The sequence below is a fragment of the Chiloscyllium plagiosum genome, unplaced genomic scaffold (genome assembly GCF_037043375.1).
Source record: "Chiloscyllium plagiosum isolate Xiang-an unplaced genomic scaffold, Cpla_swu_hap1 HiC_scaffold_10, whole genome shotgun sequence".
NCBI lineage: Eukaryota > Metazoa > Chordata > Chondrichthyes > Orectolobiformes > Hemiscylliidae > Chiloscyllium > Chiloscyllium plagiosum.
Window position 1 is genome coordinate 50,779,389 of NW_028270148.1, and position 25,819 is coordinate 50,805,207.

General features: G+C 38.8%; 1 protein-coding gene across 7 annotated transcripts in view; it reads left to right on the forward strand.

Annotated features, from left to right (window-relative positions):
- LOC122552829 (tyrosine-protein phosphatase non-receptor type 14-like) overlaps window positions 1-25,819 on the forward strand; it is a 272,039-nt gene that overhangs the window by 214,508 nt on the left and 31,712 nt on the right. For 6 of the 7 annotated variants that reach the window (XM_087991330.1, XM_043695821.2, XM_087991333.1 and 3 more), the window contains 6 exons: window positions 7,979-8,061; window positions 14,172-14,231; window positions 17,310-17,373; window positions 19,493-19,571; window positions 21,177-22,648; window positions 23,360-23,509. In XM_087991330.1, the coding sequence (XP_087847456.1) occupies window positions 7,979-8,061; window positions 14,172-14,231; window positions 17,310-17,373; window positions 19,493-19,571; window positions 21,177-22,648; window positions 23,360-23,509 (1,908 nt within the window). The remainder of the gene's footprint in view (window positions 1-7,978; window positions 8,062-14,171; window positions 14,232-17,309; window positions 17,374-19,492; window positions 19,572-21,176; window positions 22,649-23,359; window positions 23,510-25,819) is intronic. The other variant, XM_043695830.2, reaches the window with a different exon arrangement.

Consider the following 25,819-nt stretch of genomic DNA (forward strand, 5'->3'; position numbering starts at 1 on the left):
AACGTGTATGGTGAAAACAGCACATTAGTGGCTATAGGATACACGGGAGTTAAATAGTTCTTCATGTCTAAGTCAGTATATACTACTTGTTTTGCTATTTCAAATTCCATTTGTCTGCAATTTTTTAAATAAGTTCTCATTTTGCTTTTATTTTTGTCATTCACTGCTTTGTTTTAAGAAAGTTTTCTTGCAATAACTGTACAAAATTTTTGTTAGTGTGATAAAACCATGTCACAATTCTTTTCGAATGCATGTGAACATTCAAACCCATTTATATTAATTAACTGTTTACTGCATATTGCTGAATATGCCAATTTGTTTTATAAATCAGGGGATTGTAAATCTATTAATTTTTTGATGAAAGTCTCTCTTAGGAGAGCAGCTGAACATTTATTGCACTGTACTGGCTAAAAGAATGGCTTGCCAATATTAGTGCTTTATTGTATTTGGACAGAACAAGTGGTTGTTTCACAGGAAGATATTTATTGAAGTCATAGACACAGCAGAAAGTGAAACATTAGCTGTATTTTAAGTTTGTTTCTTATTTGTAATGGCACAAAAAGAGGAACAAGAAAAGGTTGTTGAATCTATTAACTTAACAATATTATCCATTTTTGTTTTCAGTACACAATGTTTTTACATATTTTCCTTCAAACCCATTCTTGCTTCCTGTTGGTCCACTTACAGTTCCCTTTACAGTAATTCAAATAAGTGAGTGGGAGGCAGCACTACAGGGTGTTACTTTCACAATGGCATGCAAAATAAAAATAACACATTTACAACGAGAGAGGAATGAATGCCTGTAACACTCAATCTCTTGGGATACTGGGGCCATTTAGAATCATAGAGATGTACAGCACAGAATTAGACCCTTCGATTCAACTCGTCCATGCTGACCAGCTATCCCAACCCAATCTAGTCCCACCTGCTAGCACCCAGCTCATATCCCTCCAAACCCTTCCTATTCATATACCCATCCAGATGCCTTTTAAATGTTGCAATTGTACTAGCCTCCACCACTTCCTCTGGCAGCCCATTCCACACACGCACCATCCTCTGCGTGAGAAAGTTGCCCCGTAAGTCTCTTTTATACCTTTCCCCTCTCACCCTAAACCTATGCCCCCTAGTTCTGGACTCCCCCCATCCCAGGGAAAATACCTTGTCTATTTACCCGATCCATACTCCTCATGATTTTATAAACCTCTATAAGATCACCCCTCAGCCTCCAACCCTCCAGGGAAAACAGCCCTAGCCTATTCAGCCTCTCCCTATAGCTCAAATCCTCCAACTGTCAACATCCTTGTAAGTCTTTTCTGAACCTTTTCAAGTTTGACAACATCTTTCCGATAGGAAGGAGACTAGAATTGCAAGCAATATTCCAAAAGTGGCCTAACCAATGTCCTGTACAGCCACAACATGACCTCCCAACTCCTGTACTCAATACTCTGACTAATAAAGGAAAGCAAACCAAACACCTTCTTCACTATCCTATCTACCTGCTACTCCACTTTCAAGGAGCTATGAACCTCCACTCCAAGATCCCTTTGTTCAAGAACACTCCCTAGGACCTTACCATTAAGTGTATAAGTCCCACTCAGGTTTGCTTTCCAAAAATGCAGCACCTCACATTTATCTAAATTAAACTCCATCTGCTACTTCTCAGCCCATTGGCCCAACTGATCAAGGTCCTGTTGTAATCTAAGGTAATCTTCTTCGCTGTCCACTACACCTCCAATTTTGGTGTCATCTGCAAGCTTACTAACTATACCTCTTAAGCTCACATTCAAATCATTTATATAAATGACAAAAAGTAGTGGACCCAGCACAGGTCTTTACGGCACTCCAGTGGTCACAGGCCTCCAGTCTGAAAAACAACCTTCCTCCACCACCCTATGTCTTCTTTGAGCCAGTTCTGTATCCAAATGGCTAGTTCTCCCTGTATTCCATGAAATCTAACCTTGCTAACCAATCTACCATGAGGAACCTTGTCGAACGCCTTACTGAAGCCCATATAGGTCACATCTACTGCTTTGCCCTCATCAATCCTCTTTGTTACTTCTTCAAAAAAACTCAATCAAGTTTGTGAGACATGATTTTCCACACACAAAGCCATGTTGACTATCCCTAATCAGTCCTTGCCTTTCCAAACACAACTACGTCCTGTTCCTCAGGATTCCCTCCAACAAGTTGAACACCACCGATGTCAGGCTCACTAGTCTATAGTTCCCTGGCTTGTCCTTACCACCTTTCTTAAACAGAGTCACCACGTTAGCCAACCTCCAGTTTTCCGGTTCCTCACCTGTGACTATCAATGATAAAAATATCCCAGCAAGAGGCCCAGCAATCACTTTCCTAGCTTCCCACAGAGTTCTAGGGTGGTTGGGACTAGTACAAACTGAGTGGGTTGCACCTGGGCAGAACTAGAACTGATGTTTTGGGTGAGTATTTGCTAATGCGATCAGGGAGGATTTAAACTAAAATGGCGAGGAGATGGGAACCTATACAAGGTGTCAGAAGACAGGGAAACAAAAGCAAGAACAAAGACTGAATGGGGAAATAAGAAAAGTCAATTCAAGGGCAAGAATCAAATGGCTAACATGTGAAATGTGAATGACACTAAGAATATTAAAAGTATGAGCATTCAGGCCTTGTGCCTTAATGCACAGAACATTTGCAATAAAGCAGATGAATTATTTACACAAATAGATATAAACAAGTATGATACAGGTGAGATTGCACACGCGGAATATCCAGGGTATTCACTTTTAGGAAGGACAGATGAAAAGGAGGTGAGGTAGCATTGCTAGTTAAAGAGGGATTTAACACAATAGTGAGGAAGGAGCTTAGCTGCAGTGAAGTGGCATCTGTAGATCAGCAGAGCTTAGATACACCAAGCGTTGGAAAAAATAATAAGGGTTATATATAGTCCATCAAATTGTAGTGGTAATGTTAGGAAACGCAGTAATCTGGGAATTAGACATGCAAGCAATAGGGGTATGGCTGTAATTATGGGCAACTTTCATCTGCACATCGACTGGGCATAGCAAACTAAATGGTAGGTATTCTCAGAGTGTGTGCGTGATAGTTTTCTGGATCAATATGATGAGGAACCAACTGGAGAACAGCCATCTTAGATTGGTTATTGTGTAATCAGAAAGGAATATTTGGCAGTCTAGCTATGCAAAACATTGCAAGGGTGAATTAATATGATAGAGGTTTTCCTTAAAATGGAGAGTGATTTAGTTCATTCTGAGACTATGGTTCTGAATCCTAATCAAGGAGTCTGATGATATGAGATGCGTGCTAGCTATGATAAATTTGAGAACATTACTTAAAGAGATGAGGGTAGTAGGCAATGACAAATATTTATTTAAAGAGTGCACGGAGGAACTGCAACAGTTATTCATTTTACCATGTGACAGGCATTATCTTGTGGAGTACTACAGGGATCAGTGCTTCACAACATATATTAATGATTTAGATGAAGGAACTAAATGTAACATATACAAGTTTGCAGAAGACAGAGTTGGGTGAGAGGTTAAACTGAGGAGGATGCAGAGAGGCTTCAGTGTGAATCTTAAAAGAAATTGCTGGAAAATCTCAGCAGGTCTGGCAGAAGTACTGAGGCAGGGTTGCTGGACCCAAAGCATTAACTCTGATTTCTCTCCACAGAAACTGCTAGACCTGCTGAGATTTTGTTTTAGATTTCCAGCATCCACGGTTCTTTCAATTTTTTTTGTCTGAAACAGAGAGGTGCAATGAGACCTGAATGTCCTTGTACACCCACCACTGAAAGCAAGCATGCAGGTGCAGCACACAGTGAAGATGACAAATGGTATGTTAGCCTTCGTAGCAAGAGGATTCGAATACACGGGCAGGGAAGTCTTGCTGCAGTTGTACATGGCCTTGGTGAGACCACACCTGTGCAGTTTTGGTTTCCATAGCTGAGAAAGGACATTCAGGTTATGGACAGATTGCATAGCAGACTGATTCCAGGGATGACAGAGTTGAAGAATGAAGAGAGACTTGATTGGTTAGGATCATTTTCACGCAGTTTAGAAGAACGAGGGGGGTCGCATAGAAACCTATAAAGGTCTAGCAAGACAAGGTAAATGCAGGAAGCATCTTGTAAATGACTAGGGAGTCCTGAATAAGGGCTCATAATTTAAGCATAGAGGGTCGGCTATGTAGCACTGAGATGAGGAAAAATATCTTCATCTAAAGAGTGGTGAGCTGTAGAATTCTTTGCCACAGAAAGCGGTTGTGGCCAGAACATTTGAACTTGTTCAAAAGGAGTAAGATACAGTTCTTTAAGTTAAAGGGATGAAAGGATTTGAGAGAAAGCAGGAACAGGGGTCTGGATTATTATCCACAATTATATTGAAAAGCAGAGCAGGCTCAAACGGTCTATTTTCTGTGCCTATGTCTTTCGTGAACATTAGATGAATGCCAGGTAGCCATATAAACCTATTTATTAAACACTGAGTACTGCACAGTTAGCTGGATGTTCCATTCAGCATTATTTTCACCAATTTATATTAAACAATGGTGGCATTAAAATCGCAGCAATTTGAAACTGTAGGCTGTTGTATCAAAGCAAAGCCTGCTATATTTCTATGGAGGTCTAGCAGCATCATTTACCCTTCCCAATATGGAGCTTGCAGAATAACTCTGATCTGGCAATGCTGCATTACTTTTAGCAACATACCAGACAAAACATAAAACATCTTGAGAAGAGCTGATGACTTGTAAAATATGATATAGAATAATAAACCCCACTCTATGCAACTGGATCCTCAGTTTCCTGACCCACAGGCCACAATCAGTGAAGATTGGGGACAATAGTTCATCCTCATAAACACTCAATGCTGGAGCCTCTCAGGGGTGAATACTCAGCCCTCTACTGTACTTGCTGTATACCCATGACTGCGTCGCCAAACACCAGACTAATGCCATTTACAGGTTCGCTGCTGACACCACTATAGTCGGTTGAATCTCAGATGGCGATGAGACAGACTACAGAGGGGATGTGGAAGACCTGGAAAAATGGTGCACTGAGAACAAACTAGCTGTCAATGCTGACTAAGCCAAGGAACTCATTATTGACTTTCAGTGGGATGTTACTCATTCCCCCCTACACATTAACAGCACAGAGGTGGAATGAATGGAGAGTGTCAAGCTCCTGGGAGTGGTCATCCACAACAAGTTTTCTTGGAATGTTCATGTGGATGCACTGGTTACAAAGGCCCACAATGTCTCTTCTTCCTCAGGCAGCTGAGGAAATTTGGCATGACAGCGAATACTCTTGTCAACTTTTAAAGGTGTGCCATCGAGAGCATTCTGTCTGGGTGTATCATTACCTGGTATGCCAACTGTACCATTCAAGATCGGAGACATTTACAGAGAGTGGTGAACTCGGCCCGGACACTCACAAAGGCCAACCTCCCATCTATAGAATCCATCTACCAGACCCGCTGTCAACGAAAGACTGCCACCATTTTCAAAGATCCATCCCACCCTGGCAATGCTTTTCAACAGCCTCTACCATCAAGGAGAAGGTACAGAATCATGAACACACACTCCAACCAGTATCAAAACAGTTTCTACCCTACTGTAGTTAGAATACTGAATGGACTCACAAACTTAACATTCGCCTGTACCTGTGTTTTTGTATTTGCCGCTGTTTACCTATTATTTACTTATCTATGCTACTTAACTCTGTGGTCTGCCTGTATTGCTCACAAGACAAAGCTTTTCACTGTGCCTCGGTACACATGACAATAAATTCAATTCAATTCAATTCACTTCAATATAAAATACTTAGCTACAAAGAGATTGCAATGGAACATGAACGTACCATGACTGATGTTGTAACTGTTAAAAATTAAAATGGTTGCTTTTCATTTCTCCTTTCTTCTCGTGTATGATAAGTACAAAATTTAAAATTTACTCCTTGTCAGTTTGATAACTGGCTAGATTGCAAAAGACGATTTTATTTCTTAGTGTAGGGGAGTCCAAAACTCTTCTACCATCTCCAATTAAAAGTTTTTAAATTTTCTTTTTTATGACAAAATATTTTAGAAAAACAGCTAGAAAATAAAAAAAACAGAAAATGCCGGAGAAGCTCAGCAGATCTGGCATATTTGTGGAGAGGGAAATAATTAACATTTTGAGTGCAATGACTCTTTTCTGAAAAATAACAGGTTGCATAGCTAATAATTCAATTTTCAGAACAATATCTGATTCAAGAGAGTGTCATCATTGTTTAAAAATATTCTTTAAGAATATATTTGGTTTCATTATATCACTGGCAGTTTTTGATAAAAATTTGACTGTACCTCTTCCACATGACAATGACTACTTGATAGTTCAAGTTTTTATTTTAAGTTTAGATTATGCTGCTTGTTGCGTTGGGCAGGTATTCTGATTATATTCTAATAATATTTTGCTTTGATTGAATAATTATTTGCTAATGTTTAAAAAAAAATGTTGTTTTGACTTCCACATGGAGTGACGAAAGTTTGAGTTTAATATTGGGTGTCTGCAGACTTTAAATGTTAAAGTAAAAATGTTCCTTGTGTGGTTTTCATTACCTCATGCAATGCTTACCAAATTAAGTATAAAACTAATACTTGAATACTAATTAAATAAAGAGCCTAAGGATCTATTGATGCTGCATCCCTCTTGAACACATCTGACAAAGGGATTCAGGGAGAGTGCGGGTAAGTGGCATTGAAATGCCCATCAGCCATGATTGAATGGCGGAGTGGACTCGATGTGGCCGATTGGCCTTACTTCCACTCCCATGTCTTATGGTCTTAAAAATGTCTACTGCCATTTATGGGAACCTTGGATCAATTAAATTTACCCACAAAGGTTAATGTGATTTTTCCTATAAATATGTATGTATATGTGCAGGTGAAATAATGTGAATTATATTATGGGGTGATTTAAGGAGTTTAAGAATGCGAGCCTGTGTTATACAAGACACAAAGCAGCATACTAGTCTGAAAATATCCAATATCTTCTGATCTCAAAAGCTAAGCAGACTCAGACCTGGTTAGTACGTTGTTGGGAGATGGCCTGCGAGTACCAGGTGCAGTCAGATTTAGGGCTCTTGTGGTATTGTCCCACCTCTGAGCAAGAAGGTCTGACTTCAAGTCCCACCTGCTCTAGAGGTTCATAATGACATCCTGGAACAGGTTGGTTTTTTTAAAAAGGGACTGAAATTTCATTTTGGGGCTGATGGGTGAGCTGCCGAAATTGGTTCATGCAAGAGCTAATGCTTGTTGCTTACACTTAGTCATTATCCGAACCCATTTTACTGAGTCAGATCTCAATGTAGATCGCTCAGGTTTGATTCAGAGCAGATTCTTTGCAGGTTTGCTGCCCATCAGTGGAGAATTTGCCATTGACGACAAGGAAAATCAGTTGCATTGTGTAAAAAAAGGAAAGTAAAAGGGACGAGAGGTGCAAAAAGGATTTTATTTAAAATTCTAACCTAGTTCTGAATAAACTGCTGAGAGTGTTAGTGCAGTTGAAGATAAAGATGAGAGGGAGGCATGGCTACTTTGACGTCAAATCTTTCTGGCATGCCCGCTAACAAGATTCCCACAGCCCCTTGCATTTCAACTTGCCTTAAATGTATGTGGCATCACTGATACACGAGTGGGAAGGCATGGAAATAGTAGATTCCCAACTAATTACAAGATGTACACATAATTTGCAAGTTGATTGGGCCAAAAACCCTGCTGAGAGTGGGGAGAAGTTTGTTGTAGGCTGTAAATTCTCCTGGGCTGTCAGTGTAGTGGTGAGAGATGTTATGTTAAGAGTGTGCAATACCACTCTGTCTTGCTGCATTGTGGTGAGGTATGCACCAAAATTATATGGTGGAAATTACTAACTTGTTCATCATGTTGGTACGAAATCCATTATTTTAGATATTATATAGTATTATTTTTCTTTTACTTTTCCTTAGGATGATATGGAAATGGCTAAATACATCTCACGGTTGTTCACAGCAAGACACAAATTTTATAAACAGAATAAAATCTGCACAGAGTGAGTATTCTGATCATTACACTTATTTTTAGAACATTATTTATTTAAGAGTGGAGTTGCTTTCAATTATATTATTCTCTTTCAAAAGTGACAGTCAAAGGTTGGCAAAATTTGAGATTGCTAAGATTTGTTTTTCCCAATTCGTCCTTGTCAAAGATATTTCAATATTGCACTTTTAATATACTTTGTCTCAACTACAGTTATGCTTTTCTGTTTTCCTTCAAGGTTTCACTGCTCATGCAAATTTTAGAAATTCTACATTGAGATTTTAAATCCATAACTAAATACTAGCTGTTTTCTTAGGTGAAGTAGCCTATAAGGAAGATATCTTTCACGTCTATTGACATTATTGATTAAGTAGAGTTAATTGGAGAGGTATGAGAAGAAGTTTTTTCAGTTATTTCAAACCACAGACAAAATGTAAAGTAATGCATCAAAATCTGAAGGAGCATGGTGTGAACACTTTAAATTTCAGGATTTTCAATCTTTGGATGTATACCTATCAGTTTAGGGGAACTAAACTTTACGTATGAAAGGTAACCCAGCCTTTGGACATTAAAAATTTGGGGCAACTTTAAGTAATGTCAGTTAACATGATTATCTCTATTTATTTAATAAGGTCAGCAAAAATAGGATCTGTTTGAACTCAGCAATGACTTAGCTTTGAAACTAACAGTTAATATAAATATTTATCAGATATCCCAGATGTTTTCTGTTACCATAGAGATAAGGGGGTTAGTATGGAACTGGCTTGCATCTTCTGAAAGTTATTATTTAAAAAGGGATTAACTTACTGGGTACTAATGGAAGGAAGGTCCAAGAAATCTTAAATATTAGCTGTGATAAACATTGAAACTGGTCCCAAGAAATAATTACACAATGTTAAGCACCTTTTGCAACTCCTCAAATCCTGAAGCAGTCCCTGCCCAAATGCAGTCAGACCTGGCCAGTATCCAGGTTTGGGCTGACAAGTGGCAGGTAGCATTCACTGTGTATAAGTGCCAAGCATTGACCCTTTCCAATATGAAAACCCTTTGACGTTCAATGGGATCGCTGATCCCCCACTGTCAACAGCCTGTTGTTATGTCTTGACTCCTGTCCACTTCCTGACTCCCCAAAACCTGTTAACTATCTACAAGGCCCAAGTCAAGGATGTGATTGTATTGTCGCCACATAACTAGATAAGTGCAGCTCCAATGACACTTAAAGAAGCTCCACACCATCCAGGACAAAGCCGTCTGTTTGGTTGGCATCATATCCACTTCCTTCATCAGCGATACTTAGTATTAGCAATGTACTCCATCTACAAGATGCTGTGCAGAAACTCACCAATGCTCCTCAGATAGAACCCTACAAAACCACTACCATCCATAACAAGGGCAACAAATACTTGGAAACACCTGCACTTGCAAATCTCAACCATCCTAATTTGGAAATGTATCACCATTCCTTCAGTGTCGCTGGCTCAGAATCCTGGAACTCCCTTCCACAGAGCATTGTGGGTCTACCTACAGGAAGTGAACTGTAGTGGCTCCAAAACAAACTCACTACCCTCTTCTGAAGGGCAGTTAAAGGATATGCAATAAGTACAGGCCCAGACAGTGATACTGTCATGTCAAGATTGAAAAATATGAAAGTGCTGAGAGTAGATCAAAGGGGTGGTCTGATATTATGGTCACAAGGGTGTAAAGCAGAGCAGAAAGACTGATAGGGCAGTCTGAAGGTCATAATCTGGAGGAGGATGGTCTGAACGTACAGGTTGAGGGACGTATGTTGGCACTTCTAAGTCCAGGATCAGCAGCCAGTGAAAGCACTTGAGTCAGGCCAGTGGAGATCACATGTCCCTCTATCACTGAACACAGGTGGAAGGATCGATGCTGAGGGATATGTCTGCAGGAACCAGTGACCTCATCAGAAGGTTGGAGGAGCAAAATATCCAGTCCAAACCATGTCATTGAATGGCCCTGCATTTCACCTTTCTTCCCCAGCCGCTAGGGAATCTTAACTTTTGGGTCCACTGACAGGAGCCTGTCCCCTGGAATAAATTCTCCCCTTGTTTTTAGTATTAGAGAAATTCTTCCTTCATTGTCACCAGGTTGGGTTTGTGCATTATGATTGAGCTTATAGTGATTTCCTGATGAAGTTTGTATTGCAAACTGTTCATATAACTTACAAATGAAATGTGGAATGCACTTTGGTACAAGTATTCAATGTGCCTTTTATTAAGATTGATAGAGAGTATATTAATCAATTGATGAGGCTGTTGGCTGATCGTGACCAATCAGTCCAAACCCATTTTTATTACATCATATTATTGAACTTGTACTCTTACTTTAGGGAATCAATTGTGTAATTATGACCATTGTTATTGTTAAAGCCAAGTAGTATCTTTAGTTAATAGGAAACTCTGAATCCATGTTTTTTAACTATAATTTCCTCAACTTTTATGCACCCAGCAATCACTATAGCTAAACCTAAACTAAACACTATACCAGGGTTTAAGAAAAGGAAATAAAAATTATAAAGTGTTCAGAGTAGGAATTCTTCAGGTGTGAAGAGCAAGGATAATGTGATTCAATTAATAACAAAGAAAATATAGGTTGAAATCCAAATTTAACTGATATGTTGCAGCTGCAGCATATTGGAGTTCCTGGACACAGAGGTGACCCATATCTGCTGCATATTTGCAGCTTGAGCAGCTTCCAATCAGAGTTGAGCTGGAGTCCAGATATTGCACCAAATCAAGGAGGGATACATTATCTGGATGCTTTGCTCCCCCTTGGATTTATATTGTATCTCACTCTGGTAGTGTGTTGGAAATAAAGCCCAGATATTCCTGGAGTAGTCACAGAAGTTAAACGATTTGGTAAAAGTATACAGGTCCTTAAGCTAAAGCAAAGACCTGTGGGTGCTGAAGAGTTGAAACAAAAACAAATCCTGGAGAAACTTAGCAGGTCTAGCAGTATCTGCAAAGAGAAAGCGGAGTTAAAATTTCGAGCCCAGTGTCCCTTCGTCAGAACTGGTCTCAACTTCCCCTCCACAGATACTTCCAGATCTGCTGAGTTTCTCCAGCAATCCTTTTTTTGTTAAACTAAATCCTTGTTTCCCGCAGGGCATGGGGGATGGACTTCTTGCAGATAATACGAGAACGCAGATTAAGCTATAATCAAAGCTATGCAAAGGACTGCTTGGGAGCCAGTCACATAGTTGTTACAGGCAGAAGGCACTTGTCACCTGTCTGTGGAGTAGTGACCAATTGTCAATCATCTAGTTGTTGCCAGCCAAATCTCCCTTCATTCTCACCTCCTGGCTCCAGCTAACCACTCCCACTGCTTGAAAAACCACAGTATAAACAGCATTCAAAATGCGTGTCTTGATTTTCAAAAGAGCAGTGATCATTTCCACCATCTTTGATTTTTAAAACAGTCCTGTTTTTATTTCAGTGCACAATCAACAATACAGGAAACTACAAAGATACAGTCCTTATATTACGTAATTCAAACTTGGCTTGTGTTCAAGGACAGGGGGTGTGATTGTAAGTCAAGCAAGTATGGGGACCCAAGGAGTGGCTCTTGAGAAGCCTTTGTCCCTGCAATTGTTCAACAGATACTAAGCTTTCAAGCTGTGTGGATGTGTCTTGATTGCAGGGAGGAAGAGCAAATTGACCGTGGCACAGTGGTGCATGAAGCCACTCAGGTGGCAGGATGAACTAGGAACAGAGTAGTGGTAGGGGACAGTTCAGTTAGAAAGTTAGTACTGTTCTCTGCAGCTGAGAGAGAGTCCTGAAGGATATTGTTTCCCCACTGTAGGGATTCTATGATTCTATATGTCGCCTGCCAGGGTTAAGGATATCTACTCCAGTCTGGAATGGAATTTGGAGTGGGAGAGAGACTATCCAGTTGGCATCATCCACAATGGTGCTCATGACTTTGATAGGACTGGAAGGGAAGTTCTGCTGACATTTTTTTTTACCAGTTAGTGACTAAACTGAAAAGCAGAACCTCTAAGGTCATAATTTCAGGCTTACTACTGGAGCCACAGGCAAATTGGCACAATAAATTTAAAAGGAGTTAAATGTGTGTCTCAAATGTGGGAAGAATGGGCTTCAGTTCATGCAACACTGGTACTAATATGGGTGTAGAAGGAGAGCTATTCCACTGGAACAGGCTTCACCTAAACAGACTAGTGTCCTGGTGAATTGAATATCTAGGGCTGATTTTGTTTGCACGATGTAGACTGAAAGTAATCAGATTCATGAAACCATTTTTAACAGCCTCAAATAAGCGATGTAACATATTTTAAGCTATTATTGAAATTGAGATAAATCAGAAATTTACCTTGAATTGGGAATTTAATTAGAATTAAATCAGGATTGACTTAACCATTACAAAATGACACATTAATGGCTATTGTTGATTTGGAGTCATAGCATCAGAACTAATTTAATTGTGAAGTGATTAAAGCAGATCACAGTTCACTTTGTTCATTCTGTAGTTCTAACTATTGTTTTTGACATAGTTTTCAGAAAAGTAGCTGCAGCATGACTTTCTGGAACTTGGCTGAGTACAGAGCTGAGCAGAACTGAATCTGCTGTCTCTTCTAGAAATTGCATTTAGCTCAGGCCTTGGAAGAATGCTTGTTCGCCATTTAACTCTCAGATAAAGAAGAAATGTCAATAGATTTTGCAAGCTCTGGATATCTTGTACATGATTGCTGCTTCTCTGAGAAGTAATGTTGAAAGTTTGGACATCCTGATTTAAAAGTGCCAGCTGAAAAGCATGCCCCAGGGTGCAGACTATCAAGAGACAATTTGAAAGCAACATGGTGGAGATTTCTCCATAGATTTTGCCAGGTCAGAAACCCAGCATAGTTTGATAAATTTCTTGCATCTCTGCACAGCACAGAGGATAGGGGAAAATTTCAGTGAGAACTTTGGAGTAAATACTCTGACATTAACATGAAGGAAACTTTTATCTGCTAGGAAATGTAGACAATCTACTGAAGTGACTATATTTCCATTTTATTGATTTTTCTCTTTGTTTTCTACCTGACAGCTGACCAAGTTGGAAGACTGGCTAACTGTCGGGGTGGAAGGCTTCGGGTAAAATGCGATAGCTAGGGAGCAGGAAGGGCAGAGGATATTTGCAGTGGGTGAAGTTTAAATGTCAGATCAATGTACGATAGATGGGGTGGGGAGTAGATTACACTTGTTGAACTTGGGCTGGGAGGATGGCTCAGGGGAAGTGTTCCTGCTGCCCTTGGCCTATAAGAAGTGTCAGTAAAGCATTTGCTGGCTGGATTTGGAAATTCCCACCTTGTTTAAGCTGCTAGGATCCAGGGAACCCTGACTCACATTTGTTAAATGTCATAGTCACAGAGAATGTGGTTCAAGGCTTTTTTTAGTCATTTCAGTGATGTGGGGTAGTGACAGAGCAATTCAAACAAAACGTTGAGTGATAAGAATGATGTTCAGAGGTATCAGAACTTGCAGGAGTTTAGAGAGGAACAGGAATATGGGGTGAACATTTAGATAGCAAAGCAAAGGGATAAGTATAGGTTTTTTTTTACTTACAGGTGTTTATGGCATTCATGGAGAAGAATGGGACAGTCCTTGGAGAGACGAAGCTATTTACAATATTTGGCCAATACTAGAACTGGAAGCGAAGTTGAATGATCAGTTCATTGTGAAGGAAATAAAAGGCTGTTGTCACAGACAGAATCACCTTAGAGATGGCATGGGAGGAGATGAAACAGAAACTAAATATGGATGAGAGTTTCAGGTTTAGGCAGCAGGGCTAAGGGAAAGAGAGGAAACCACTGAACACATCATCTCGATCGTTATAACAAATAGTGGTAGTTATCTTTGAATTTAATTCTTTAAGGCAATCACTTTCATTTCTTAGCCCATTTGGAATTCTGACTAGCATAGGATTTATGTTTGAGCCATCTATCCCAAGCTGGGCTTCATGCATTTGCATGTTTCTGAACTGGACATCTCTTGATTCATTGTTCTTGTATCCAGTTTCACACTTGTATCTTTAATGATTCATGGTTGCTGAGAAAGAATCCAAATAACAGCACTTTTAATCAGAAAGTATTCTTGCTTTCAGTTCTGGTTCTAACATTCAATATGATGATAAGAAGAAATTTCCCACTCTCTCTACCTACATGTAAGCATTCCTGCCATGTTCCTAACCTCCCTTTAATTTATCTGTACCTTGTTTTCAGGGCTAACACCACTAATAGCATGTTTTTTCTGAGGTTTATAATTTCTTGCATTAATCTATGTATTATATATTATGAATATAAACAGAGTCTAAAAGCCAATGAAATGAAACGTAAAATCAGATAGATGGAACCCTCTAAATCCATGTGTGCAGTGGGCACATTCATCCCTAAAACACTGAGGAGAAAGCAATTACAAGGGCAATCACAGAGAAAAGGGTAGTCTGCTTATGTGAGAACAACAGAATCTGGGAGGAGGACCTTGTCCAATCACAGATTCTGCCTCTCATGCTGCTCCAGTCATAGATTCCCCCTCCATTGCTCTTATTGAGCCTCAGGACGTTTAATTGGACAAGAGACATGGTAGGTGACAGAAATTCTATAATTCGAGGATCTAGAGCAGACTTTGGCTGCATCGCTACCAATCGATGGATATCCTTCAGAAGGCAGAGGATAAGAATCAGAAAATGAAACCAAGATGAATGAAGTCTCAGTCTTCGTTGTACCAATGAGTGCTGATTGGGTTCAGGCTCTCTCAGATTGGTGCTCAGCCTCAGCAATAAATGGGGCAGTTAACCTAGTGCTATTAGCAAAGAAAGAAAGATACAATTTGGAAATTTTTTTCAAAAGAGCATGTACAGGGAGGATGTCTAGGTATTCTGTAACACCTCGTAAAGATCAACGAATGATTATGCAGAGCATTTCCTTAAGTGAATAAAAATTTGGCAGTGTCCAACATTATATCGATTACTTTTGAACTGCAAAAGGGATTAAAGAGATTTAAGTGAATCCATCAGCTGATGAGTAGGGGCTGTGATTTGGAGGAGACGTGTGTATACCTTGATAGCTTGGAGGGGGGGGGCTGATTATAATGTGGTTGTAAGAGTATTTGATACATTATCTAAGAAAATGATTGCAATTCATTCAGAACTTAATTAGTTGGGCAATTTTAATTGGAATGTCCAGACCCAGACTACAGTCTGTCAAATTCGAATCATTCGTCACCTGTATCATTCAGATGTTTCCATGATCCCATTTTCAATACAGAATGGTGGAGTTATTTCTCAAAAATGTTTTTAAAAATTTCTAGATTCCAAACTTAGTAATGTTTGTATGTATGAAATCTTTGGTGTTTATGCTGTCTTGGCTTTCAAAAGATAGAATTGCCACTCCCCTAGTCAAGGTCATTCAGTACAGTTACAATACTGGCATCTACCCAACATTGTGGAAAATTGCCCAGATATATCCAGTACACAAAAAGCAGGATAAATCCAACTTGACCAATTACCACCCCATCAGTCTGCTCTCAATCATCAGTAAAGTCATCATCCATGCTATCAACAGCACCTGTTCAGTAATAACCTGCTCAGTGACACACAGTTTGGGTTCCATCAGGGCCATTCAGCTCCTGATGCCATTACATGACTGCCAGCATTCCCAATAATTTCTATTTCTTCTGCATGGCCCTCTGAGGTGCAAGCGTAGCAGCAACTTCTGGAACCAGAAATCAATGCTGCAAACAGCAATGATGCAGTGATCTCCATGCAACTAAGAGGGAACATTGGTTATGCACCATCTGATGAAGGAGTTAATCAGAATGAAAAAGATGAGACTGTGAACAGAAACGTTGGGTTTGTTTCTGTGTTATGTGATGCTATGACTCTAAGTAGCCCCCAAGAATCAAAAAAGAGCCCTCAACTAAATCTCAAAGAGTCTTAAACAAAAGTAGTTTTGAATCTTAGTGGGAAGTAAGTCAGGTGTTTGACCGGAATCTTCCTGTTATTTGCAAGGCAGTTTTGATTAAAAGTAAAACTTCAGATTTAATCAGCTTCACAGCCCTTTATAGCACTAAAGCAGAGGAAATTTAATAGGTCCTGCTTAATATGGATGTAAATGTGAGAACTTAGGCATCTTTATAGTACTACATATGCCTGCAATCTAGCTCTACACATTAATTTTTTTGCATTCTTGCATTATCACTAAGTGATAATGGTCAATGTCTTGGTTTTGGCGCAAGGTTAGCCGCAATTACCCAGTGGTACTTCCAAGAATGTTTGTGTCATTTAAAGATTTGATTCTAACCATTTTTGTAGAATTCTTGAAATTAAAAATCTAGATTATTGATGCAGCTTACTAGAATAATGTGCCTTTGAACTCAACCAGATATATTTCAGGTATTAATGTTTTAAAAGGTGTGTGATTTTGTGTTATAACATTTGCCATGACCTAGTAAAAGTAACTTCCTGTTGTGGTTTGCCACAGTGAAAAGCTACACGGCATCGAAGCAATGGGAAAATAGCTTATTTGTCCCTGGTGTTTGTTTTGTTGATTTAAAGAAAAGTTGTGTTTTTCATTAGTACGAAGGTTTCTCTGCATGAACTGATTGAGAAAGACCATTGGAGCATGATCTCTAAAGGTTAATACTTAGAATACTTTATTACAAGAGTATGACAGCATAGTGGTCATGTTACTGTTCTACTATCCCAGGTCCCTGGTTTAATGATCCGGAACTATGAGTTCAAACCTTACTAAGGCAGCTGGAAAATTTGAATCCAATTAATTAAATAAACCTGGAAGCAAAAAACTAGTTTCAGTATTGGTAGTTATGAAACTACTCAAATGTCATAAAAAACACATCTAGTTCATTAATATCCTTTTGGGAATATACACCATTGTCCTTACACCAGCTGATATATTTGCAATTCCAGATATATAGCGATGTGATGGACTCTTAACTGTTCTCTGAAATAACTTAACAAGCACTCAGTTATGCAAACAGGGATGGGTATTAAGTGTACTGCCTGCATCCTTTCAATGAATCTTTTTAAGAAATTTACTTATTTATTGAAGCTACCTTTTGCATTTTGAGCATCGAGGATATATGTGTGAAGAATGGCTTTCTTTCCCTGGAGATTTGCAACCTATGAAGCATGTGTTTGTAACAGAGCAATAAGTCCCTCAAGGAGGAGGATTATTCAAGTTCCGTTCTTGGACTGTTAACACTTTGTGGTATTTTCTCACAGACAAACACAGTCATGTTCTCCGACACCAATCAGGAGACGACCCACATGGAGCAGATCATCTTTGGTATGCTTACTATCACCAGTACTATACGTGGCATTGGATAGCAATGATTAATTAAACAGTGGCTTATTTATATTACTAACTTTGTTTTAACCTTCTCATTTGTATCTTATTTTGTAAAGTGTTTCCTGTGAGTACAATCCTATAGATAATTCACATGTTTAAAGCATCGGGAGCTCAGAAGTCATCAAGTTGGATTGATTTGTTTGCTTTCACTTTTTTTCTAAACATAAACAGTTAGAAAATATCATTTTTGTTTTCCTTTTGCTACACTAATATACTGTCTCTCAAATTGCTTTATTTTGCAGTTAGCTTGTCTCCTGGATTTAATTCACTGGAAAATATTCTAGGAAAGGTCCCACCCATGATTTTTGTGTTAATTAGAAGTAAAATTTTTATAAAATTGATGTAATAATGTGATGAATATCTTTATTATGTTTTGTTAAGATATGATCTATTTACTAAAAATGCTAGAAGGGATAGAGTTGAAATGATACGAACTTGTTTAGGACAACTTTCGTTAACTGTCCAGTTAATTGAATAGAAAATCAGGATCAGGGCAATAGCTGTTTTTACCCTTCCTCACTCAGGGGTACTGTGGTCACCTACACTACTATCTCCACTGAGGTCAATTAAGATGGCACAGATAAAAGCCTGTTTTACTGGCCCAAAACTAGCACCAAAGTGGGGACTAGCAGATACCCATTTCGCAGTGAAAGTGTGCCACTGACCCGAACTGTATTGGAGTCCGTGGCTTATGCCTGGAACAGATTCTGAGCACCTTCAATTCAGAGGAGTGGGTGCAGGGAGGCCTAAAGCTGGTTGAGGCTCCTCTTTGCAAAACAAATTGGTGTTTAGCCACAGAATGTGGCTAATCGGTGGTCGGTATTCTCAGTGCCTGTCTCTGGAAAGCGCATTATTTCACAACCGGCTCCCGTTTCACCTGGCTCCATGTTAAATTAAAGATCCTGTGCTTGCTTCATTTCAGTAGAAATCCTTCCATCTCATTCTTATGTCCTATTATCTGCTCCACCTCGTGAGTCTGGGCCAGCCAGCTGTAATGCTTTCTGAAGCTCAATTGTGATTTCCTGTGGTCTTGCCACTAGCTTCAATATGTATGAGTAGTAGGCGTGGCACTGGGATTGCTAATTTGGGAGGTCTCGATTTGTTTAACTCAATGCATTAATTTACCAAATGAATCATTAGAGCAATTCAATGAAGACCATTAACAAAATTAATTCTTGCATCTTCCATCCTTGGGTCATGATTTTCTAGAGGTTATTTGTATAAATAAATTCAGATTTCAAAATTTGTATTGATTTATGTATTACTGGAAATTTCTACCAATGATGTAAGACTGGATAACATTTAAAGTCGCATCTTTAACTTTTAAGCACCTCTTCTCATAATAATCAGAGAACAAACGTGTGATTCGATTTTCAACCGAGCACTTTTGTTAATTCATGATCCTCGCCAGCTTAGTATTTTGCATTAAAAATTATACATATCAGCACCTGTCCAAATTTCTCCTCAGGATGTGGGGACTCTGATAAGGTTCACTGGTGTCCAGTCACCAATTAATCTGAGCTAGTGATGGTCATACTCATTTATAGTTGCAGTCCTTGCATTGATGGCACTTCTGTGGGGTTTTTGCAAAGTTATGGTAATGGAATAAAAGAAATGGAAGGGAAATTCACTCTCTTGCAATTAAAATAATACATCTGCCTACAATGAAGGTTCCAAGAATATGTTATCTTGCAAGAAATAATATTCTAGCTTTTCTCATTTTCTGATTCAATCTATGTCCTGTTTCAGCAGAGAAGTTGTTTAATGTTTCCAATGGATAAAGAAACCCGTCCAGCTCATAATTTATTGAACCACAATGAACCTGTCAACCTAATTCAAACATTCATGTTATTAGGGCAAAGAGAGAGATCACCTCTGATATTATGACAATATAATGGATTTAATTTTCAAAAAAAGTGTTAGATGTTAAATACTGTCAGTTTTCATATCCGTTTCTGAGAGATATTACAGTACAAAATTAATAGCTATACGAATGTACTTAAGTGCAAATAGTGCTGCTTCTAATTTTCATATAATTCTTATTGCTTGATTTTAGCCAAGGCAACAGCCATTTATAATGTCACCAATGCATGTACAGTACGGAGAGCATTATACTGAAACAAACACCTCACAAGGTATTTATTTTAGTTTCTGGTGTATCTAGTATATCTTATTTTATTTCTCGAGGTGGTATTACTGTTGTAACAGTGCTGAATGACAATGTTGTGGCTTAAGTGAAGCTTTTACTGCCCTAAAGAAGGGTCACTGGATCCAAAATATTAATTCTGCTTCCTTTGTAGATGCTGCCAGACCTGCTGAGTTTTTTGCCCAGTTTCTATTTTGTTTCTGATTTCCAGCATCCGCAGTCCTTTTTTTTTGAAGCCCTGCAATTGAATGGCTATCAAAATAACTCAGGGATGTTCATCATTTTGACCCATAATAACTATGCAATAATTCAGAAAATGGGTGGAGAAAAGTTGGAAAAGGAAAGAACATGTAACTGGATTTAATTGGATGAATGGGAAAAACTGGTCTCTTGTTCATTACATCAGTTTCTGCTGGTGAAAAACTTATTTGAATTGAGTATGTATTTAGTTTTATTCACTTCAGTTTTATGTATTTTTAATGTGTGCTGTAAGCTGTGTGAATACATTGGCAAACGCATTTAGAATCAATTATCATGAGAAGATGCCTTATTCATACCATTGACATATCAAGAATTTTTCCTGTAACTCACTTGCAGTAGATGTAAGCATGTCTTATTACACACAAACATAGGAAATAGGATCTGGAATAGGCCACTCAGGCGAAAGTGAGGACTTGCAGATACTGGAGATCAGAGTCAAGATTAGAGTGGTGCTGGAAAAGCACAGCAGGTCACTCAGCATCCGAGGAGCAAGAAAATCAACATTTCGGGCAGGAGCCCTTCATCAGGAATGAGGGCTCATTCCTGATGAAGGGCCCCTGCCCGAAATGTCGATTTTCCTGCTGTTCGGATGCTGCCTGACCTGCTGTGCTTTTCCAGCACCACTCTAATCTTCACTCAGCTCTTCAAGCCTACCCCACCATTCAGTAAGATCATTATTTGACTTTAACCTCAACTCTCCATTCCTTCCTCCCCTGTTAACCTTTTACCTCTTTGCTTATCATGAGTCTGTCTGCCTCTGTCTTAAAATATTCAAATCTTCTGCCTCTGCCATCTTTTGATGAAGAGAGTGCCAAAGACACTAACCACTTTGAGAGAAATAATTCTCCTTATCTCTGTCTTAGCTGGACAACCCTTAATTTTTATTACAGTGATTCTCCCACAAGAGGCGATATCCTCTCCACAGCAATCAAAACCTCTCACTTTTGATGTTTTAATCCTTAATCTTCCAAAGTCTAATGGATATGAGCCAAGCTTGTCCAACTTTCCCTCATAAGAAGACTTAATGAGTCCAGGTATTAGTCTGGGAGACTTCCTTGAAATGCCTCCTACATGTTTACATTTTAGATTAAATAGGGAGACCAGTACTGTACACACTATTCCAGGTGTGGTCTCAGTTATACCCCGTATAACTGAAGCATATCGTCCCTATTTTTATATTAACATGCCCCCTGAAAGATGTAACACAGATTGTGTATATAAAGGCAGTGATTTTATTGTAGATTGAGGTATCATCTCTGTGATCTTGCATATAGTAAAGCTTTAAACTGCAGTCATTTAATCACAATTTTTAATTGTTCATGCTTTATTTTAGATAGCATTTACCATGGCAATGAGGAAAGATTCTACTGCAGATCTCAGTCTAGTTTGGACAGATGTCCAGTGGAATATAATTACATGAATGGAACTGTGCCAAATGGCAGTGTATATAGTGCTTCTAGCATGAACTCATTGAATCATTCACAAAACTTCATCCAGGCATCACCAGTGTCTTCTAATCTCAGCATTCCTGGAAGTGACATCATGCGTGCAGATTACATCCCCAGCCACAGGCACAGTGCTATCATTGTCCCCTCATATAGGCCTACGCCTGACTACGAGACTGTAATGAGGCAAATGAAACGAGGCATCATTCATATGGATTGTCAAAGTCAGTCATTGAGAAACCTTAATATTGGAAATACTCATGCATACAATCAGCCAGAACCTATGGTTTACAGTCAACCGGAGATTAGGGAGCGATCGCAATATCCCTCTCGATATGGGTCAAAGCACAGTTACAGTAAACCTGTAGCCACTTCTGCTCAACAAAATGCCAGCCATCCAGCATCTACCCGGACAGCAAATAGTGCAATCTCACACACAGTAAGCACACCAGAGCTTGCCAATATGCAATTACAAGGTACTCAGAATTACAGTACTACCCACATGTTGAGAAACCATTTTTGTAGACCACCCCCTCCATATCCACGTCCTCGGCCTGCCACTAGTACACCAGACCTTGCCAGTCACCGCCATAAGTACGTTAGTGGCAGTAGCCCTGATTTAGTCAGTCGGCGGGTCCAGCTCTTTGTGAAAACGTTTCAAGAGGACAGTTCACCTGTCGTACACCAGTCCTTGCAGGAGGTCAGTGAACCCCTCACAACAGCCAAACATCATGCAGCTGTTAACAAACGTCACAGCCTAGAGGTAATCAGTAGTATGGTACGAGGTATGGAGGCCATGGCACTGAAAACTTTAAGTGCTTCAGTCCCTCAACGTAGGAACACCATGCGTGACCAACGCCGTCAAGACGACCAGGTTCAAGAGGTTCAACAGCAACCTTCATATCATCACAAGAAGACACTGTCGGATGCCACAATGCTAATTCACAGCAGTGAAAGTGAAGATGAAGAGGAGACCCCTGACTATGATGTCCAAATACCAACATTTAATCACAATATAGACTATCGAGCCCAGCTGCAGGCAGCATTGGCAAAAATACCAAACAAACCCCCTCCTGAATACCCAGGCAACAAAAAAAGTATAAGCAATGGTGCCTTAAGACAGGAACAAGCTAAAATGTCAGAGTTTGCTATCAGGAACAAACTGCCAGGTCCTGAACTGGATACATTCTCACGAAATGAACAGATGACACTTAATGGGTCTTCACTTGGGCCATCCATTTCTGAGCCTGATCTCACCAGTGTGAAAGAGCGTGTCAAAAAGGAGCCAGTCAAAGAAAGGCCTGTATCGGAACTGTTTTCTACTGAAGACAGCATTGTGGAAAGGGAAATCATGTTGAGGGTAATTCTCTTTATTTCTAATATCATGGATGCATATTTATGCAACTGGAAAAATGCTGGTTTAGAATTTATCAAAGGGTTAGAGATACCTTGTTCCATATCCATATTGTATAGCCAAAAATTATAAAATATCTTTTGTTATATGGAGAGATAATTATCTGTATTAATAGAGATTTTAGTGTGTTGTTCCTGCAGAAAAAAATACAACAATCATATTATAATTTTCTTAAAGTTTACTTTTCTTTATAAAGTTAATACTTAAAATATTAAAATCAGATCCACTTCTTGAACAAGGGAAATTGTGTTCTTGGGTTTAAGCACAATCTGTTTTAAAAGCTCTTTGCCTTATCTCCATTTTTTTAAAATCCAAAGTCAGTTCAATGCTCCCATAAATCATTGAGTTCAATTAATTGTTTTAATTCAGCTAAATGAAATCACTATGCCATTCCTAAACATTTTTCATTCCTAGTCTGGTTATATTCATTTGCTGATAAAAAGTGAAAAATGGTGCTTAATTCTGTAAAGCTTAACATTTGATAAACAGAACAGTATTTTATGGATATTTTTGGAGTCAAAAGAATGTTATTTGTAATGGTCACCTGGGTTCAATATCTTTGTTAAGCCAATTGTTGAAAGATAAAAAATTTGGTATTATTTTTACTTTCGAATATCAGTGCCAATGACATTAGCATTTCTTCTTCCCCATCCAAAGAATTTAGAAAAGCAGAAACTAGCAGCAGCAGCAGAAGCCCAAAAGATAGGGCCACTGAAGTGGGCGGCCCTCAATGGACTATCAATGGCCAGGGTTCCAGTGCTCGAGGACAGCCAAGATGACACTTCAAAGGTCCCAATGGATGAAAGGGTGAGCATATTTCAAGTAGTGAAAGAAATTGTAATGCTTACAAAAATAACCTTCCTGTTTGCAGCCTTTTTATGTTGCTCAATTTGACTTGTTTGATCATTCATTGACTCAGGATTGAACATTATTTACATATTACTGAAGACAAAAGCAGAAGTAATAACATCAGTAGTTCACATTAAACATATTATGTTCTGAGGAATCATTCTGCTTGTCATTTGCTAAACATGTCATGTTGTCTTTGAGTTATAATTGAGGTGATGCGATAGCATACGTTAGGGTTGCCACCTGGTTCGAGATAACACAAATGTAAAATAAACTTAGGACCTTTCCTCACAAGACTATCGGAAATTATGTTAAAATATGATAAAAGTGTTTAAAGCCATGAAAGGCTGAGATAAGCTTATATAAAAGCAGACTTGGTCATTTAACAGCCATTAATGCAAGACGTAATGAAAGATTTACGATATCTTTATACAGTGAGTCAAGAATATAGAATTTACTTCCAGGATTAGTCATGGAGGTAGAATCCAAGTAAACATTGAAGGTTAGGTTGAATAATGGAAAGAGTGGTTAAGGTAACTGGCATCGTACCTGAGATTGGGACTGTTTTGTTGAATAGAGAGTAAACAGTAAAGCCACCCAGTTATGTCAAATATTTTGTTTTGGTATTACAGCTTCTATAGGTATTCTTTGTATAACTCTGTGTCTTTACATGTAAGTATTGCATAAAATAATAAGCCCTACATTGGTTGCAAAACAACAGGTTTTCCCTCCTGTTATAAATGATTTAATCTTTACTCTGCTCTGACATTACATAATGTGCTGTTTTAAATAAAATTACCAAAGAGGAATGACTAAAAAGTTGTAATCTTTATATATTTGTAGCACAACTGACTCATAGTACTGGATTTGAATATTTGAAAACCATTTGTGTTGTTATTTTTATTGAAGTTATCCCTGTGGCTCTTAGGATCTTTCCTTCATCAAGGCTTGTGTAGCAATTTCCCTATCTTTTTGCTGACCTATTGACACAACCATATAGACCTCGTTTGTTAAGTCCCAATTGTCAGAAAAATGTCTTAGGAATTAACGAGTATTGAGAAGATTTGTAGCTCAGCTTGAGGTTCTGGATGTAGATTTGCTTGCTGAGCTGGAAGGTTCATTTTCAGACGTTTTTGTCACCATACTAGGTAATATATTCAGTGAGCCTCTGGACGAAGCATTGCTGGTATTTCCTGCTTTCTATTTATATGTTTGGGTTTCCTTGGGTCGGTGATGTCATTTCCTGTGGTGACGTTGCTTTCTATGGTGATGTATGTCCTGTTCTTTTTCTCAGTGGACGGTAGATGGGATCCAAGTCAATGTGTTTGTTGATAGAGTTCTGGTTGGAATGCCATGCTTCTCGGATTGCACGAGAATACACCACTAGTATGGTGACGAAACATCTGAAAATGAACGTTCCAGCTCAGTGAGCAAACCTACATCCATGTCTTAAGAATAGTTTTCTTTTCTTTGATGATATCAGGCTGTCACTGCCAAAGACAGTATTTGTTGCTCATCTCTAATTGCCTTTGAATGGAGTAAGGACTATGCCATTTTAAAGGAAAATTAAGAGATAACCACTTGTTCTGGGTCTCAAGGTAAATGTAGGCCAGACTAGGTAAAGATAGGAAGATAACCTTCCTTAAGGACATTAGTGAACTACTTAGATTTTTTGCAATAATCAATGCTAGTTTCAGAGCCACAGATAATTAAGGCCATATTGCAGAATTTGCAGAATAGATTCAATCCAACAATTCCTTGGGAAGGACTCAATATCTATAGTTCATTAAAAAGGTTAAAGGTTATATTTGAGGGAAAAGGACATAATTGTACAAAATAGGGTGGCAGGTCAGAAGATTGGGCAGAACATACAGAAAAATGACAAAAAGATCAAACAGGAGTGAAATCTAAATGAATCAAACTGGTATTTTGTGTTGGTTTTCACAATAAAAATCTAACCAACATCTCAGAAATAGCTGTCAATAAAGAACTGGAAGGGAGGGAGAAATTCAGGAAAATAACAGTCACCAAGAAAATAGTACTTATCAAATTATTGGAAGTATGGGCCAACAAGACCCCAGGTTCTGATGTTTCCATTCTAGGGTCTTAATAGATGTGGTTAGTGTGATAATTATGTGTTGGTTGTAATTTTTCAGAATTCATTAGATTTGGAGAAGGTTCCATTAGATTGGAAAATAGCTGATGTAGCTCCTTTATTCCAAAATGAAGGAACACAGAAAACAGGAAATGATAGGCTAGTTCACTGTC